General features: G+C 43.3%; 1 protein-coding gene across 8 annotated transcripts in view; it reads right to left on the minus strand.

Annotated features, from left to right (window-relative positions):
* Gtf2i (general transcription factor IIi) overlaps positions 1–18193 on the minus strand; it is an 84945-nt gene that overhangs the window by 29683 nt on the left and 37069 nt on the right. The window contains exons 9-14 of one of the 8 annotated variants that reach the window (XM_008851120.2): positions 14469–14546; positions 11289–11345; positions 9628–9684; positions 7711–7773; positions 2277–2390; positions 947–1012 (exon numbers count right to left, since the gene is read on the minus strand). In XM_008851120.2, coding sequence (XP_008849342.1) covers positions 947–1012; positions 2277–2390; positions 7711–7773; positions 9628–9684; positions 11289–11345; positions 14469–14546 — 435 coding nt within the window. Of the gene's footprint in view, positions 1–946; positions 1013–2276; positions 2391–7710; positions 7774–9627; positions 9685–11288; positions 11349–14468; positions 14547–18193 lie in introns of all 8 variants that reach the window. The other 7 variants (XM_008851119.2, XM_008851121.2, XM_008851123.2 and 4 more) reach the window with 7 other exon arrangements.

The raw sequence follows: 18193 nt of genomic DNA on the forward strand, positions 1-18193 counted from the left end.
CAGGAGTCATTAAAAAAAAAAAAAAAAAGGAAAACATGACATTTTCAGTGGTGTCCTAAGGTGAGCATCTGTCATTCTTGGGCAGTCATGACAAAGTGATTGTTTCTTTCATCATGAAAAGGTACAGAATGAGAGCGGTAAAGCCTGGAAGCACCTGCTGATCATTCTAGTACTGGGGAGGCTAAAGCAGGGTCAAGGTTCAGGCTCACTGGGGCTATAGCCAAGATCTTGTCCTACAGACACAAGAAAAGTAAATAAAACAATAACAAAAAATTGTTTGAAATTTACCTCAAGCCCAGTTATACAATAAGAGCATAATGGGGCCAGGTGTGGTGACACCTTCAATTCCAGCACTCAGGAGGCAGAGGCATCAAGGCCAGCCAGGTACACATAGCCCAGCTAGCCAGGGTGAAAATAGCAAGACCTTGTCTCAATAAATAAAATAAAATAGCGTAGTGGGGCCTGATAGCAAAGGACAGCAGTAATTCCAGCTACTTAGGAGGCTGAGGCAGGAGGACTATAAGTCAAGGGCTCGCTGAGCTATTTATCAAGATTATGTCTCAAAATAACAAATAAAAAAAGGGCTGTGGTTGTAGCTCAGGGGTAGAGTCCTGACCAGCATGCACAGGGACTGGATTCAGTCCCCACTTCAGGGGAATAAAAAAAGCAAATTAAATAAGAGTGTGTCAATGCAGAACAAACTCAACACAGCAGAATACAAGGAAATATACCCTAAGAAAGCAGTCCAAGAGCATGCAAGACCACCTGAGAGTATGTGTGCTTCCAGTGGGAGAGAGAGACACTAATTGAGCAGCAAGAGAATTTTGCCTTTACTCTGTGGCAGGTTTCTAAGGTGGCAAGGGATAGGTGTAAAGAAAGGCATAGTGCCCTGGCAGGTCTGCCTCGCTGGCCTGAGCAGACTGGAAAGGGCTCAATGCAGACCTACCGTATTTTCTTTCAAACAGCTCTTCCACTTGCTTCCGTAGGTCAGTAATGCGAGCATTCCATTTCTCTGAAAATGGAGAGCAAGTTACTTCTCAACAAGCCCAGCACCCCATCTTCTCAGCCCACCCCAAGCTGGCCTGTCACTGCTCTCCTAAAGGCTTTTCCCTTGACTTACAGGGACATTTAAAGTTTATCAGAAAAGACCAGTCCAAAATTAAGCACTGCAAAATAGTGGCAAAAGAGGAAGGTCCTCTGGACACTTGGAATCCTGGTGAGCACATCCATCGGTACAGAAGACTATGCAAGTGGGAACTACAACTGACACAGCTGCTGGGGCTAGAACCACATACTCATGAATACCCCCACACAGTGTAGCACCTAGCAACCAGGATAGCAGTGACACAGGACACTCAAATTCTTTCCCAAGGGTGGGGTGTGACACTGGCCTAGCACACTCAAAGCCCTGGTTTCTGTACCAACACCACCAAAAACTGTAAGATATTTTCATATATATATATACTGCCCCCTGCCACCGGGTATCCCCAGCTGGCCTTGATCTCACAATAGAGACCTGCCACAGAGACAGGCTTGCCTCTATCTCCCAGGTGCTGGGATTAAAGGCATGTTACCATGCCAGGCTGCAAAACATTTATTGTACGTTAAATCTTCAAAATGTATATCACAAAATTATTCCTTTATGTAAGAAACATTAAACATTAGTCTTTTCTTTCAAACTCTATAAAACTTGGTTTCTGACAAGAAGTCTTTTAATTCCACCAGACCCTGTAGGACTTTTTTTTAAGGAAAGGCCCTGATATATTCCCAAATCTGATGTCCTAGAGCAGTGGAGCTCTTCCCGCCACCAGCCAACAGGGAAAGACTGTGAAGCCAGACCCCAACAATGGGGAAAAGATGCTGAACTCAGCATTGAGGCTAAAAACCCATCAAGCTTCTGGGTGATATGAGCTTGCTGGGCCCAACTGACCTCATCACGCACCATTCTGTAAAAGTGAAATCTGCCTTGGGGAGTTACTTTCTCTCTCTTTGTCCATGTGTTCTTTGTACAGTACTGGGGAGGGATCCTTGAACCTCAGATTTTATTTCTAACAATTACAATAGACTGACACTTGGGGATGAGGTTAGCAGCTGGTAGGCAGCAAAGCAAACTGAGAATGAAGAGTGATACAAGTTGGCAAAGGAAGGCTTCAGAGCTGCAAGGCAGGACAGCACTGTGCAGTCTACTTCCCGCGTAATACTGGTAGATCCCACAACCTCCCACAGTACGGTGCTGGCCACTGCCATCTGGGCCTTCCTTGAGGCATGGAACTTACCAAAGTTAAACTCCCTCACTTTGCGCTTGCCAGCGTTGGTGGGCTCAGGAACTGGCGGTGGTGGGGGTGGCTCACTGCTCTTTGGCCTCTTGGTGGGTGGGGAGTAATCATCATCTTCAGAGAGAAAAAGAGTCATTACTGCAGGTGCCAGCTGCTGGAGTGTGGCACAGGACAGCTCTAGGCATGCCAAAGAACTTTCTACACAGTCCCTGGTGCTTCCCCACACTGCTCAGGGGTCCTCTCTCCTCCTCTGACCTGCTTCGGGGTATTGTCACCTGTTTTTGCTTCCCTAATAAATCTTCGTTTGCTCAACTAGGTATTTAAATGTTTTTGAGAAAAGAAGTTTTAATGGAGATAGCCACTTACACTAATAATACAAGTGTGTAAGAAACTAAAGAAAGCATGAATGGAAAAATAAATTTTAAAAAGATACTAATGGACTTAAACAAAGGAGGGAACTATATGTCAAATATTTTTTGTTGGTTTTTGTTAGTTTGGGGATTTAAAAAAAATTTTTTTTTTTTTTTAATTTCTGCTGGGGCTTGAATTCAGAGCATTGAGCTTTTTCCACTGAGACACATGCCAGCTGTTGTTTGACACAAGGTCTCACTATATTATTCACGCTAGCCTTATACTTACAAACCTCTTGCCTAAGCCTTTGAGGTGTGGGAACTGAAGACACACACCACCAGGCTTGGCTTGTAAATTCTTCCAATACCACATGAGGGTCACAGAATGGATGGACAAACATTGCGGTCCTGTTACAGTGCCGTGTGGAGACACCACTTAGGACACAGTGGAGTTCCATGGGCTTTTCAGAGGGGTGGAGGCTGCAACTAAACTCTGCCCTGATCTCTAAACATATCTAATACTAAGTGAGGACACCTGGCTCAAGGAAGAATAACTACTGTCACCCTCTTGTCACCAAAAACATCAGTACACATAACTAAGATGTCAGCTCAAACATCATTGTAAATATCATTCATAGAGGGGCTGGAAAGATGGTTCAGTGGTTAAGATTACTGGCTGCTCTTGTAGAGGACCCAGGTTCAGTTCCCAGTACAAATAAGGTGACTAACAATCACCCATAACTTCAATTCCAGGGGATATGATACCCTCTTCTGGCCTCTGCAGCACTGCAGACAAAACACTCATACACATTTAAAAAAAAAAATCATTCATAGAATCTTTTTTCTTTTTTTTTTGTTTGAGACAGGGTCTCCCTGTAGCCCCAGCTGTCCTGGAACTCACTATGTAGACCAGGCTGGACTTGAACTCACAGAGATCCACCTGCCTCTGCCTCCCAAGTGCTGGGACTACAGGCGTGCGCCACCACGCCCGGCTAGAATCTTTATTTTAAAAACATAGTAGAGGTGCTGGAGAGATGGCTCAATGGTTAAGAGCACTGGCTGCTCTTGCAGAGGACCCCGGTTCAATTCCCAGCATCCACATGGTGGTTTAAAACTGTCTATAACTCCAGCTCCAGGGGATCCGACGCTCTTTCCTGACCTTTGTGGGCATTGTACGACATGGGTGTACTTATATACATGCAGGCAATACACTCATACATATAAAATTAAACAAACAAAAAAAACAGTAGACAGAAGGATCAGAAGTTCAAGATTATCCTCAGCTACACAGTTCAAGGTTGGCCTGTAATATATAAGACCTTATCTCAAAACCAATCAATAAATAATAACGGAGCAAAAAATAATTACCGTTAAGGATAAGAGCTATCATGAAGAACTGTTCAAATACAGTGAAATATTATTATGATAACTATTTTAAGGTGGTATAATTGTTATTCTTAAAAAGGGTTTTAAAAAAAAAACAAAATCAAACAAGCTAAAGCCAGGTTTGGTGGTAAAGCCTGTAATTCCAGCATTAAGAGAGGCAGGAGGATGTTGAGTTTGTGATCAGCCTAGGCTACAGACCTAGACTTTGACAAAAACTGGGATGGAAACTAGGTATAGTGCCACATGCTTATGTGCCAGCATGAAGTAGATCAGAAGTTCAAGGAAGGCTACAAAGTGCGTTCAAGGCCAGCCTGAGATGCATTATAGCGTCTCATGTAAGAAAAAATAAAGACGGGAGGCCAGCTGGTCACTCAAGAGATGAAGCTAACCTTGTCACTCACACAGTTGGACTGTGGGCTGAGACTGGAGACAGAATGTGGTCACCTCTCAAAAGATCGTTTTTTTTCAAGCTGAGGCCAGGGGGAAGTGGCAGGTCAGATTTTCTTGTGTCAAGACCTTCAGTCAAACCCACCTAATAACACAAGAGATGTAATGAAACATATTCTATAAAGATGACCCAATTGGCCACAAACATTTAAAAAACGCCTAGGAAAATATTTAATACAAAAATAACAAAAATTAGAAAATATTTAAAACATAATTGGTATATTTTTCTCTATGAGAAATACTTCCATTAAAAAACAAAACAAAACAGTAATGGGGGTGGGGTGTGGCTCAGTGTTTGTAAAGCACCTGCCTAGAATCCCCTAGTGAGAAGCCCCTAGCCTCCCTGCCCAGGACAGGGCCTTCCTCCAGTACTAGCTGCTCTTGACCTGCTCCACAGTGGCCTTGTCTCCCTCAAGGTGAAGGACTCCACCTGTGCCTGCTCCAGGCAAAGCATTCCACTGGACAGCCTACTGTGAACACTAAGGCCTCAGCACCAGGCAGACAGAGGCTCTTATATTTGTGGAATGTCTAAATGAGCACATGTGCTGTTGTAGACTTGAAATACATGGAGCAGTCAACTATCAACCAATGGCATTAATGTCACAAAAAAGGCCATCCCCACAGCCTGTCACCTGTCAACTCTACACCCTACACTGACACAGAAGTGCTACAGCAACACTGTCCAAATTCACAGAATGCTCATTTGTGCTCACTGTGGGCATTTTAAGTGGTTGTTTAGCAAGGCTCACAGTGAAGAACATTTTCAAATGTGACCCTACTCAAGTGCAGGGACTGCCCAGCTCTGCAGTAACAAGTGTGGCAGTGTGTGATGAGTGACGAGCTGAACCATAAGCATCATAAAGTTGTGTGACTTTCCAACTATAATGAAAAAAAAACAAAAACAAAAAAAAACATTGACAGCTCATCAATGAAAACACAGCATAAATCAGAAAACAAATCAGTAAAATCAACTTCAAGACAACAGTGAAACAAGGTAACGACCAGAGGGGCTGGGCCACAATGGCATGTATAAGTGACTTGGGTTTGGGAGCAGGGCTCTTAAAGACAATGGTTCTAAAAGGAAATGGCTCTCTAGCACAGACAGTCTCACCATTTGCTAAAGGCAACTCTCATGATACAAGACTAAAAAAATACCAACTTCCCCCCTCCTCCCCAGGACAGGGTCTTGCTGGCCTGGTAGTCACTATGTAGTCCAGGCTGGCCTTGAACTTGTGGCATTCCTCCCTCCTCAGCCTCCTAAGTGCTGGGATTGCAGGTGAGTGCCACTGCGCCTAGCATAACAGATTTTTCTGTGTGTATAAATGGTCCAACTTCACCCCGATGTGATCACAATGCCTATGGACGTTGAGGCCGTCGCAGCTGCACTGCTGTGCACAAGTGCCAACTCCACCTACAGGAGCATCACCATAGACAGACACAGTCAAAGCTTCGAGGCCAAACACTGTAAAATCTGATCAGTTTCCTACTGGATGACAACGCTCTTCTTTTTAAAAAATATTTTCTAGAACACATTTGAAAAACATAGTAAGATCTAACAGGAGAAAATAAAGTCATCTCTAGCAATGACGAGTGTCATAACTGGCTCTTCTCAATCCTTTCTTCACAGTGGAAGCACTCCCTAAAGAAAGCCAAGATGCTCATCTAGACATGTCTTTTGTCTAAAATACCTCATTCATCAACACAGCAGCTTTCTTGTGACTGGGACAAGAGACAGGGTCTCCCTATGTAGCCTCCCTGGGTTACACAGAGAGACCTGGGTAACAAAGGGGGAAAACATGGTGTTTTTTTCTAAATAATTCTAATGCAGCCCTCTATCAGCACTAAGATCTACTATACAACTTGGTTATTCATTTTATCAAAAATTTTAATTCTCTAATTCAAATAATCACCTATTTTCTATCTTTACATAAAGGACAGAGTTGAATTATTATATCATTTACATGCCTATAATGTTCTCTTCTAAAAGTGAATTAGGTTTTAACTAAAAGCAGCAACATTTCAATTCTTTAAACAACAAATAGTTCAAAGTAGCTTTTAAATCAGTAAAATTATGTTAATAAAAAAATGAATCTGCATATTAATTAACTAAAATTGACACATGTAAGTATGGAAAGATTCTTGTATCAGGTGGAAGCTACCAATCAACTCACATCTGCAACACAATGGAGACACGTGTGGAGGACAGGGCATGGAGAGAGACAGAGAGAAGGAGACAGAGCACACCAAGCCCCAAACCAAAGGTTATACTGCAGTCAGAAAAACTAACAAACTACCAACTGTGTGGTCACTGGGTCAGGCGAAAGCTGTGAGCTGTGTGACAAATATTTATATTATATCGCACTTGCAGTTTTGCAAAAATACATACGTCCATACACAAGTGTATAGACAATCTGCCATCAGCACCACACTGTACCCTGCCATGGGGGACAGAACGGGTGGAGGGAACATCAGAGTGTAGCTTCCAGTACCCAGCAGGTACCATCCTGCAGGAGAGCAGTACCTGAGGGCAACTCCAGAGGCACACTGGGAAACTGATTGAATAGAAAAGGCCAATCCTCATTTAATGACACTTGAATAGTAAAAGTAACAATCATTTTTATTACAAACTGGTCCAACTGCGCTTCTGATCACCTTTGAAAAAAACTAGAAGTGAAGCAACTCAGCTATTGGAAACTTAAAATTTATTTGTAACCATTGCTTCTAAACAGTTTTACAAAAACGTATGTCATCATCTACACAGAGTTTTTAGGGAGAGCTTGCTTGACAACTTACTGACTAGCCAGGTGTGGTGGCCTAGGCCTTTAGTCTCAGCTACTTGGGAAGCTGAGGCAGGGGGATTATAAGGAGCCTAAGAGTCTAAGGCTGGCCTTGGAGGCCTTCTTCTGTCCTCTGCTCGTTGAGACCTCAGGGCTCTGGCCTGTTAAGTCTTTTCTATCATAACCTTGCAGGTCATAGCATCTGTTTCTGTGTGAGGATTCAAAACTGCCTGTCATTTTCTTTTTCTTTCTCCATTCCCACTGGAAGCACAGCTTGTTCTACCTGTAGGCCAGGACTAATTTGCATGGCTTAACTCTGTCACCTATGGCTCCAGAGCCCAGGGAGCCCTGCTGGGGCGTGGGCTGCTCTGTCCCCAGCTTCCTCCAGAGTAGATGAGATGCGCTCAGCAGCGTGACTGTGACACAGACGCTCATGACCAGAAGTGAACTCAAGTCAAGGCTGAGACAACTGACCTTCAATAGTCACCTCAACTTCAGGGTCCTCACTTGTTTCTGAAGGGACATGTTGAGTAGAATCTTGAAAAAAATAAAATTCTAAATGATTCGTTATTCAGCATCCCCGTGCATCCAGCACTTTACTGATCTGGCATTCCAAGAGAACCCTACAATAAAATGCAACTGCCACTTTAATTCACTTCAGAGTTATTAAAAATCTTTGACCCTTTGATCATAAATAGGAGTAAAAGGAAACAACACCTGGGAGAACCCTGGCGAACGTTAGGGTAGTGCCAAATTACCTGCATGGTGGCCTGGAAGGACTCAGGGTACAGCACACTCACAGCTGTTTCCTGGCTCGGGCTGGAAAGTGCAGATACAACATCCTTTCTAGTTTGGACACTGTTGCCTCCCTTCCAAGAATCCTGGAGTAGTTTATACTGTTAAATAAACCACACCTGATTCTGTAAGGGAAATCTCCAAACCACGAGTGTGGGTGGCCAGTGCGAGCAACACATCTGACTTAGCTTGCAGGGTGCTTTCACTGACATTCTTGTCACTAGGTAAAACATGATCTGAGAATGTCAGTACTGGAAGCTCAGAATTTTTATTAGCTATCTTTCATTTTACAAAGCTTAGAGATGAACTGATTTATAGAGATTATGTTCACTTGTTAGTACAGGGGTAATGAGCAGAGCCCAAGAGCAATTCAACCCTTAATGCTGGACCATGTCAAAAACTTAGCCAAGAACAAAGTCTCCCCAGACCTAATGTTGATGACAGACCTATCAAAATGTAAAGCAATCTAGTCACTGGATGAACTCTGGGCCTGCACAGAGTTCTCATGCTAACAATTCTACCCCTCAACCTAAGACCTGCCACAGAGGAACATCACATGACCTTGCATCACAACCATCTGCAAAGAGCCTCAAATTAGCAGATCAGTATTTCTTCAGTTGTTGTTTGTTTACTGTTTGAGACAGGGTCTCACCATGTAGCCCAAGCTGGCTTGGAACTCACTATGTAGCCCAGGCTGGCCTTAAACTCATGGCTGATCCTCCTGCCTTGTTTCCCAAGTGGTAGGATGACAGGGGTATGCTACCACACCTGGCTAGCTTATCAGTATTTCTGAGAGAATGCATTCCAACTTCCTAGAAAGTCTGTGACTTTCACATACTGTGAAAGACCAGCACACACTGTGGGGATATTAGGATTAGTCCTGCACTAAAAGAAGGTGAAAAGGACAAATTTATGATTTCTTAAATAAAATGAAACAACACAAGAAATACAGAGTTATAGAATAAATCCCTTTTCTTTCTACAAACAGCAGTTAATGAGAACCATTCTGAAACCAGACCCAGTCACCTTACTAGTCATGTCCTGGGAAATGTTCAAACCCCTAGGAAGCTACTCAAGCCACTCAGCAGGGGACACTCTGTGGTCAGCAGAGCAACAGGCAAAGGGACAGCCATTTGTTGGGCAGTTGTGGATGTAAGAATAACAAGACAAAAACCTTCTCCAAAAATTTTATCTATTACTCTACTAAAACACTGGGCATGCTAAAGAGTACGCTTTAAAATTAAGCAGAACATAACCAGAAATATTTTAATTCTAAAGTAGTGGGAAAAATACAAAATAATAAATTAACTGGATAAAATGAACAGAAGACTGCAGCTATTGCTCCTTGATAGACTTTCAGTATAGCACAGGAAAGCTAGGAAGAACAAAACAAGCCATGTCCATTTGGCACTACCAGGAGCACCACTGCCTGCGACTGCTGGGCCCACTGCCCACATCTCCACCTTTAAAGAGGAAGCTGCCTGCTAAGGTTGCTGAGCAACCAAGCAACCATCTTTTTCCAAATAAAGGGTTTGAAGGGTAGTATAGCCTATAAACTGCAAAAACATGGTGGCTTGGATCCCCGTCTTTCCTAACCTTCTGCGGGTACTTCCACTTCTGTTCCTTCGTTGCCTTCTGAAGAATGATGACTTCCTAAAAAGAAAATTAGCAATATATACCAAACCAATAAAAAACTTACAGCGAAAGAAGAAAAACTAGGTGATCATACAATATAATAAACATACAAAAAGATTTTTAAGCTCAGCAATAAGTTCAAACAATGTTTTCTAACTCAGAAAAATACTTAACATTTCTATTAGAAAGCTGAAAACTTTTGAAAATACAAGCATACAGAATCAAGCTATGTGGGTTTGGGATTTATATCAGTTACTGCCACCACATGCTATATCACTGAGGGATGCTGGGGTCTGAGAAGCAGCTGCAGTCAGGATCAGCTCTCAATGACTCCACTAAAAGGACCAAGTCAGAAGAAACTCTTTCTTTACCTAAAGACTTGACATGCCGAACAAAACCAAGTCTGGGCTTGCTGTGTGTGGAATGTTCCCTGCTGTTCCTTTTCACTGTGCTGGGAGCTACAGACACTCCCCACACCCCTCCGATTTAATGTTGTACTTAAAGGAAACTACTTACTTAAAAGTTAGGATATGACTACATAGGGTCCAGGGCACAGCTGCCCGGGGCATTCTCAGCCCCCAAGCATCTAAGCTGGGGACAAGAAAAGGAAGAAGAGGGTCACCTGTCAGGAGGGGAGCCACTGGGAGAGGCAAGACCCACTGCTGCTCCATTTGGAAGCTTACTTATGAACGTACAGCCACAGTGGTTAGCCTACTTGCTCAGGTTCTAAAGACCACTGGCCAGTCTCAGGAGCTGTCACTCAACCACAAACCTTGATGGATCTCTGGGCTCAGTTTCACTCTGTCCTGCTCTCTTCCATTTGCTCCAAAGTAGGAACTCCCAGAACACAAAGCTAAGAGCAGCTCTATAGTCATAATGAAGCTATGGTCATGCTTCTCCTCTACACAAGCTCCTTCCCTGTCACCTGTGCTTTTGCACTGATAGAGCTCTGAGGTCTCTCACTGTCAAGGACACAGATGTGAAGCTACAGGTGAAGGAGAAGGAAAGGGACCACTGAGCTAAGAATGAGGGCAGATAGGAGGCTGTTCATGGGAAGCACGATCCTGTGTCCTCTTTGGTCTAACACCTAAGGAACATGAACTAGACCATTACATCACACCATAGAGGAACTTCACTAAAGAAAGCAAGCCCAGGAGATCAAAGCCAGAACAGACACAAGGATAAGCCATCACTAACAGACTAGGACCAAGTTTGGAAATACTGTCCTATTCCGAATAAATAAATGTATATATCTCATGTAATAGACGTAAAAATTGACAAGTGATGGTCCCCCATCCTTCTCTAGCTAAGCACATTGCTAACCATAGTAACAGCCTGACTGCTCACTATGCTGATAAAGGTATAAATGCGTACTTTACCTTAAATAGGAAAGTGTGTCATGTACCCATTTCGAGATTCATTACTAGATTCACAAAAGGGAAAATTGGTTTTGAAAAATTTTGCTTGTGAAGTTCAGTTATGTTAAAAAAAAAAAGGCCAATACATATTTCCTTTTCCATTTGGAAAAGCAATAACATAGTTATAAATATTAAAACAGTCTGTCCAATATAAAGAAACATTAAATACGATCAGGATGGAGAGTGGAAGTGAAAAGGTGGTACCTTGCAAAGCCTTGGCAAGGGGAAGCTTTTCATCAGCATCCTCAGTTTCAGAAGGGCCTGCTTTGGAATACAAAGATAAGCTGCAAGAGGAATCTCAAAGCACATGTGGGTCACGTTAGTGAGCACATTTGGCTGAAGAAGATGGGGTGAATGATGGCCTCTTACAAATAAAAAAGCAGTGTTAGCTGATGGTCTTAGTGGATGGAAAAGTGTGCTGAGGTGAACGTACATGCACAGTCAAAGGAAACCGAGGATGACTGACAGATTGGATGGGAATGGTGGTCTGTAATGGAGGCTCGGGTGGTTTCAGTGGGGAGCGCTTGCTCCAGCACACAAAAGTACCAGCTGTTTGATCTTCCTTTACAGCTGCAACTTAGAAAGATACAAAGCCAAACTACCTCCCAAGCTGAATGATGGGCATAATCAGTAGGCATCCACTGCCACAGAACCAAGAGGCAGGACTCCCAAGTACCTCTCTGTTCCAGAACCAACACTTTTCAGCAAGTTAACAAAAGTTTTTTCCAATCAGTAAAAGTATTTTGAAAACAATGAAAATAGAAGGGTGGACTTGAGGAGAGGAGGGAGATAGGGGGTCAATGAGAAGTGGACCAGAGAATGCTGGGGCCATGGTCCAGCGCATGGCATACATGCATGAAGGTGACACACTGAAAATCCATATACCAGTACAAAGCAGTAGGAGGTGACCACACCTTCACAAGACTAATGATCTGCACGACACACTTCACATGTATGAACAGATTTTATTTTGAGACAGGGTCACATGGCGCCCAGGCTGGCCTCAAACTCCCAATCTTTACTTCTCAAGTGCTGGGATGACAGGCATACAGCACCATACTTGGTATATATGGTGCTGGGGAAGGAGCCTAGAGCTTCATGCATGCTAGACAAGCACTCTGCCAATTGAGCCCCAACCTCAAGACAAGCTTTTTAGTGATTAGGCAATTTAAAGACACAAAACATTGTTTTCAATGGCTATATCTTAACATAAACAAACAACAATTAAGCCCAGCCTGTAGCACCAGCACTCAGCATAAGGAGTACCTTGAGTTGAGATGAACCTGGACTCGGAGCAGAACCATGTAGCCACAACACAACAAAATACAAAATACATCTATGAAATCAAAGTGAAAATGCCTTAGACATTCTAAGCCTTCAACAGAACATTAGGAATTTCACAAACACAGTAACAGTACAAGTGCCACAGAGAACCACTGCAGGGCAGAGATGTGGCTCCAGGCACGGGGTTCATCTCCAGCATGAAAAGGGAAAGAGTGGAGAAGACAGAGGGAACCGGGCGGAGAGCAAGGGAAAACACCGAAGGCCTGCTCAGCCTGCACAACATGGAACATTAGCTCAACTAACTCAACTGCAGTTCAACCACAAAGGCCAATCAAAACCTTCAAGAGGTAGAGCAGAGTCAGAAGTTAAGAGTCAACCTCGGCTACATACAGAGTGTGAGGCCAGCCTGAGCTATAGGAGATCCTGTCTCAAACAACTCAAAACAAAACAAAGAGCTATCATTTTTGCACAATGAATATACGCTAATAAAAATTAATTAAAAACTAAGTAAACAAAATGTCACTTATTTCTAAAACAAAGCACCTTGCAGGGGGGGGGGCAGTAAAACAACACTAATAAAGAAAATACCAAGTTAGGCACAGTGGTACACGCCTTTAGTCCCAGGCAGAGGGAGGTGGATTTCTGTGAGTCCAAGGCCAGCCTGCTCTACATAGTGAGTTCCAGGTCAGCTGGGGCTACAGGGAGACCTTGTCTCAAAAAAAAAAAAAAATCAATGACAGAGACATTTCATTTAAAAGCTCCAAAAGTCTCCTGTTAATTTCATGGAGACAAATGAGTAAGATACCCTCAACCAAAAACCAAAGCAGGGTCAGCTATTCTGCAACATTTTAACTTTTTAATTCCAAAATCCTCAGAATCTTTTTGTCATGTAAACTATTCAAAACTAACTGCAAAAACACGAATGTAGGGCTGGTAAGTTGGCTCAGGGGGTAAAATTGCTTGCCACCAAGCTTGACAATCTCAGTTCTCTCCCAGGACCAACATGGCAGAAGGAAAGAACTGACTCCTGAAAGTTATCCTCTGACCTCCACATGTGTACCTCCACAAAACACACACAAGCTTAAAAAAAATGAACATCACTGACACATATCTATACAGATATTTGCACACTTATAAATCACAGTACATTAATATCCCCAGGGGCTGGAGAGATGGCTCAGCGGTTAAGAACACTGGCTGTTCTTGCAGAAGACCTGGGTTCAAGTCCCAGCACCCACAAGGCAGCTAACTGTCCGTAACTCCAGTTCCAGGGGATCCAACACCTTCTGTCCTCCTTGGGCATTGCACGACACAGGTGCACTTACCTACTTGCAGGCAATACACATATACACATAAAATAAAAATAATAAATAAAATATTTTTAAAAAAGTCTTAAAAAAATATATCTAATAAGGCTAATCACTGTGAAGAAAGTCAGAAAGTCAAATCTAGGTGCTGGAGAGATGGCTCAATAGTTAAGAGCACTGGCTGCACTTGCAGAGGACCCAGGTTCAGTTCCCAGAACCCACATGGTAGCTAACAACTATCTGTAATTCCAGTTCCAGGGGATACAACACCTTCTTCTGGCCTCAGCGGGCACTGGACACATGGGTTCACTTATATACATACAGGCAAAACACTCATACACATAAAATAATAAATAAGTAAAAAAAAAAAATCTACCAGGCAGATGCAAACAAGAGGAATCACAATCCACTCATTAAAGAGGCTCTAAGGTCTGGAGAGCCGTTAAAGGCTCAGGCTCACAACTAAAAAGACAAAAGGCTACTGAACATTTTTTTTCCTTGAACCAAGGTCTCACTATATGGCCCTAGCTGGCCTCAAACTTTCAGCAATGCTCCTGCCTCAGCCTCCCAAGTGCAAAGATTATAGACATGTGCCACCATGCTAGGTTTAAAGTGGCTAAAATTAACCAGACTAACCATGCAAGTGAAAGCAAGGATGTAGACCAACTCCAACTTGAATACTGCTGACCAGGATGGAAAGTAGTACCAGGCACTGTGACCAGGTCTGCATTTGCTCAGGAAGCTGAATGCTACCAACAGTTTTAGAAAGAAAAGCTGCATTAAACAGTATTACCTTGAATGTTATACTGATAGTAATCAGGATCTTCTGATTCTTCTTTTACCGTCACAGCGGCCATTTCCAGGGAAATGCCTACAAAACAAGTGACAGTCTCTAACAGGTTACAGCCAGAGAGCACTCACTCAGATCCCACATGTATTTTGAAGACTCTGAAAGGACAGAGCTTGTTAGGTAGGTGTTGGGGGAAATCGCCTATTACTAGTCAACTATTTTCAGCAACTATTACACACATAGAGAGAGTTAAAATTATAATGAAGTCAGGAAGAGCTCTAAGTTCTTAATTAAGCACTATCACCAGTGACTAGAAAACAAATGGTAAGTCAATGACCAGCATGAAGCTCAGACATGAGAGAACTTCACAGTAAAAAAAAAAAAAAAGAAAAAAATCTACTAATGGGAAAAGTGAGCCAAGGAAAGAAGTACTGGACCTCCATCTTCCCTATCAAAGACAAAGCTCCAAAGATACAGGGAAGATACTGCTGGGGGGACACAGTCAGCAAGGCAGCCCACATGGGAACTGAGTATGAGGCAAACCTTGAATGACCTCTGACAGGATGCTCTGCTCACTTACAACAAAAGGTGTGAAGACATCCACAGCAAGCTGACAAATACCTATCTTGCCTCACAATACCCTTAAACAATAATGTCATGATCCCTTACTGGTCAAAACCTAAGAGCTAAGACTGTAAGACCTCAAGAGGAAACCTAATTACAAATCTCTGTGACCTTAGGTTGGGCAACAATTTTCCAGGTAAAATATAAAAACACAGTAAAAATAAACCTTATGCCAGGTATAGTGGAGCATACCTGTAATCACAGCACCTGGGAGGCTGAGGGAGGAGGACCATCAGCCTGGGCTACAGGCTGTACAGGATCTGGACAGTCAGTACCACACAGCAACACTGTCTCAAAACAACAACAACAACAACAACAACAACAACAAAAAAAAAAAAACAGAAAGGGGGTAGAAGGGTAGGAGTGGAAGAAGAAAAAACAATAATGACATTCTTGCATGAAATGCCACAGTATGGTGGCACGCCTTTAATCCCAGCACTCAGGAGGCAAAGACAGGTGGATCTCTGTGAGTTCAAGGCCAGCCTGGTATACATACATAATAGGGAGCTCCAGGCCAGCTGGGGCTACAGGGAAACCCTGTCTCAAGCTAAACAAAACAAAACAAAACAAAAAAAAGATGCCTCAGTGACAGGGCTGGAGGAATGGCCCAGCGGGTTAAGAGCCCTTGCTGCTCTTGTAGAAGACCTGAGTTCAGTTTCCTAGCACCCAAATTGGGTGACTCACAACTGCCTGAAACTCCAGCTCCAGAACTAATGCCTCTTTCTTCTGGCCTGAGGGCACTGCACTCATGTGCACATACACACATACTTACACATATACTTGATTTTAAACATTTAAGTCTTTAAAAAGAGCTCAATAGTTAAGAGCACTTCCTGTTCTTGCAGGGACCTGAGTTCGGCTCCTAGCCCCATTGGAGATTAGAACCCTCTGTAATTCCAGTTTCAGGGGATCTGACACCTTCTTCTGGCCTCCAAGGGCCCTGCACACATGCAGTGCACTTACATGCAGGCATTCATATACATAAAAAAATTTTTTTCTTATAAAGACAGGTTCTCAGCCAGTAGTGGTAGAGCTCGCAAAGACAGGCAGATCTCTATGAGTTTGAGGCCAGCCTGGTCTACATAGTGAGTTCTAGGCCAGCTGGGGCTACAGGGAGACCCTGTCTCAAAAGAACAACAACAAAAACCCCCAAAACAACAACAAAAAAATCTTAAAAGACAGTAGCTCTGGCTGGCCTGGAATTCACTATATAGAACAGGCTGGCCTCAAACTCAAAGAGATCCACCTGCCTTAAGTGCTGGGTTAAAGGTTTGTGCCACCATGCCCAGCACAAGACTAAAATATTTTTTAAGTTTTAGCCAGGTGTAGTGATGCACAACTTTAGTCCCGGCACTCAGGAGGCAGAGACAGGTGGATCTCTGAGTTCGAGGCCAGCCTGGTCTACATTCTGAGTTCCAGGCCAGCTGGAGCTACATGAGACCCTGTCTCAAAAAGATGAAAAAAAACAAAAAACAAAAAACTTTAGTCTTTAATAAAAAGGAGGAAATGCCAGTGAAATCTACCACCTTAAATACTAACTTTAAAATTGTTTAAAGTCATAAAACACATCAATATTTATTTATTTATTTTTTTTGTCTTTTTGATACATGGTCTTCCTGTAGCCCCAGCTGTCCTAGAACTTACTATGTAGACCAGGCTGGCCTTGAACTCACAGAGATCTGCCTGCCTCTGACTCCCGAGTGCTGGGATTAAAGGCGTGCGCCACCATGCCCAGCCTAATATTTAATATTTTTGAGTTTCAAAGGACACCATAAGAAAATGAAGACCACCCACAAGATACATCTGTAAAGTCATATTTCTCTTATTTATTTTTATTTATTTATTTATTGATTGATTGATTGATTGATTGATTGATTGTTCAAGTGTTATGCCTTCATGTAAGTGTACCCATGTCATGCAGTGCCTGAAGAGGCCAGAAGCAGCTGTCAGAGCCCTTGGAACTGTAGTTATGAACAGTTGTTAGCCACCATGTGGGTGCTGGGAATTGAACCAGAGTTCTCTCAAAGAACAGCCATTGCTCTTAAGCGCTGAGCCATTTCTCTAGCCCCTAAAAGTTGTATTTCTGATAAGAGACTGGTATCCAAAATATATGCAAAACTAAAAAACAAGAGCTGGGGAGATGGCTTGGTGGGTAAGTGCTTGCTGCAGAAGCACGAGGACTTGGGTTTGAATCCCCAGGACTCCTGCAAAGTTGGGCACAGTGGCGTGTGTCTGTAATGGCAGCTTTCCTGCAGTGAGATGGGGGCTGAGATCAGAGAATTCCTGGAAACTGAATGGCCCAGGCTATGCAGCAGCAAGCAAAAGACTCTGCCTCAAACAAGATGAGGACCAGCAGTCCAGGTTCTCATCTGACCTCCGAGACCACACAGAGGGATGCATGTGCCTGAGCTCATACACACAAACGTACACACACAAGATTAAAGGACACAATATTTAAATAGACATGTAATCAAAGAAGACAAGGAACAGCTAATGAGCACATGAAAAATGTTCAATATCACCCATGAGGAAGCTACAAACTCAAGTTACAATGAGGGAGTTGGAGAGATGGCTCAGTGGTTAAGAGCACTTGTTCCACAATGAGGAGTGGAGTTTGACCTGAGAATTCAAGTGACAAGCCAAGCATCCTCAAATACCTGTCAGCCAGCTCTGAGGGGCAGAGACAGGAGGATCATGGAGGTGCGCTAAGCTGAAGCAAGCCCTAGGCTTAGGAGTCCCTGCCTCAAAGGAGCAGTGATGGACATCCAACATGGACATCTGATGCCTTCTGACATCTGTACGAGCACAGGGACACAATCTAAACATACAGCATAAATTTACACACAGACACATCCACATGCATGCATGAACCAATCAGTCTTTGGGGAAATACACACATTAAAGCAGGAAGCGTGCCTGTCATAAAAGCATGGGCAGGCTGAGGCAGGAGGCTGTTTTAGAGTTCAAGGCCAGGCTGGCAGTATAGCAAGGAACGAAAAGTAGTGACTCAAAATCAACCATCTCGCCAGGCGTGGTGGCGCAAGCCTTTAATCCCAGCACTCGGGAGGCAGAGGCAGGTGGATCTCTGTGAGTTCAAGGCCAGC

The sequence above is a fragment of the Nannospalax galili genome, unplaced genomic scaffold, assembly GCF_000622305.1.
Source record: "Nannospalax galili isolate Female #2095 unplaced genomic scaffold, S.galili_v1.0 scaffold444, whole genome shotgun sequence".
Taxonomy (NCBI): domain Eukaryota; kingdom Metazoa; phylum Chordata; class Mammalia; order Rodentia; family Spalacidae; genus Nannospalax; species Nannospalax galili.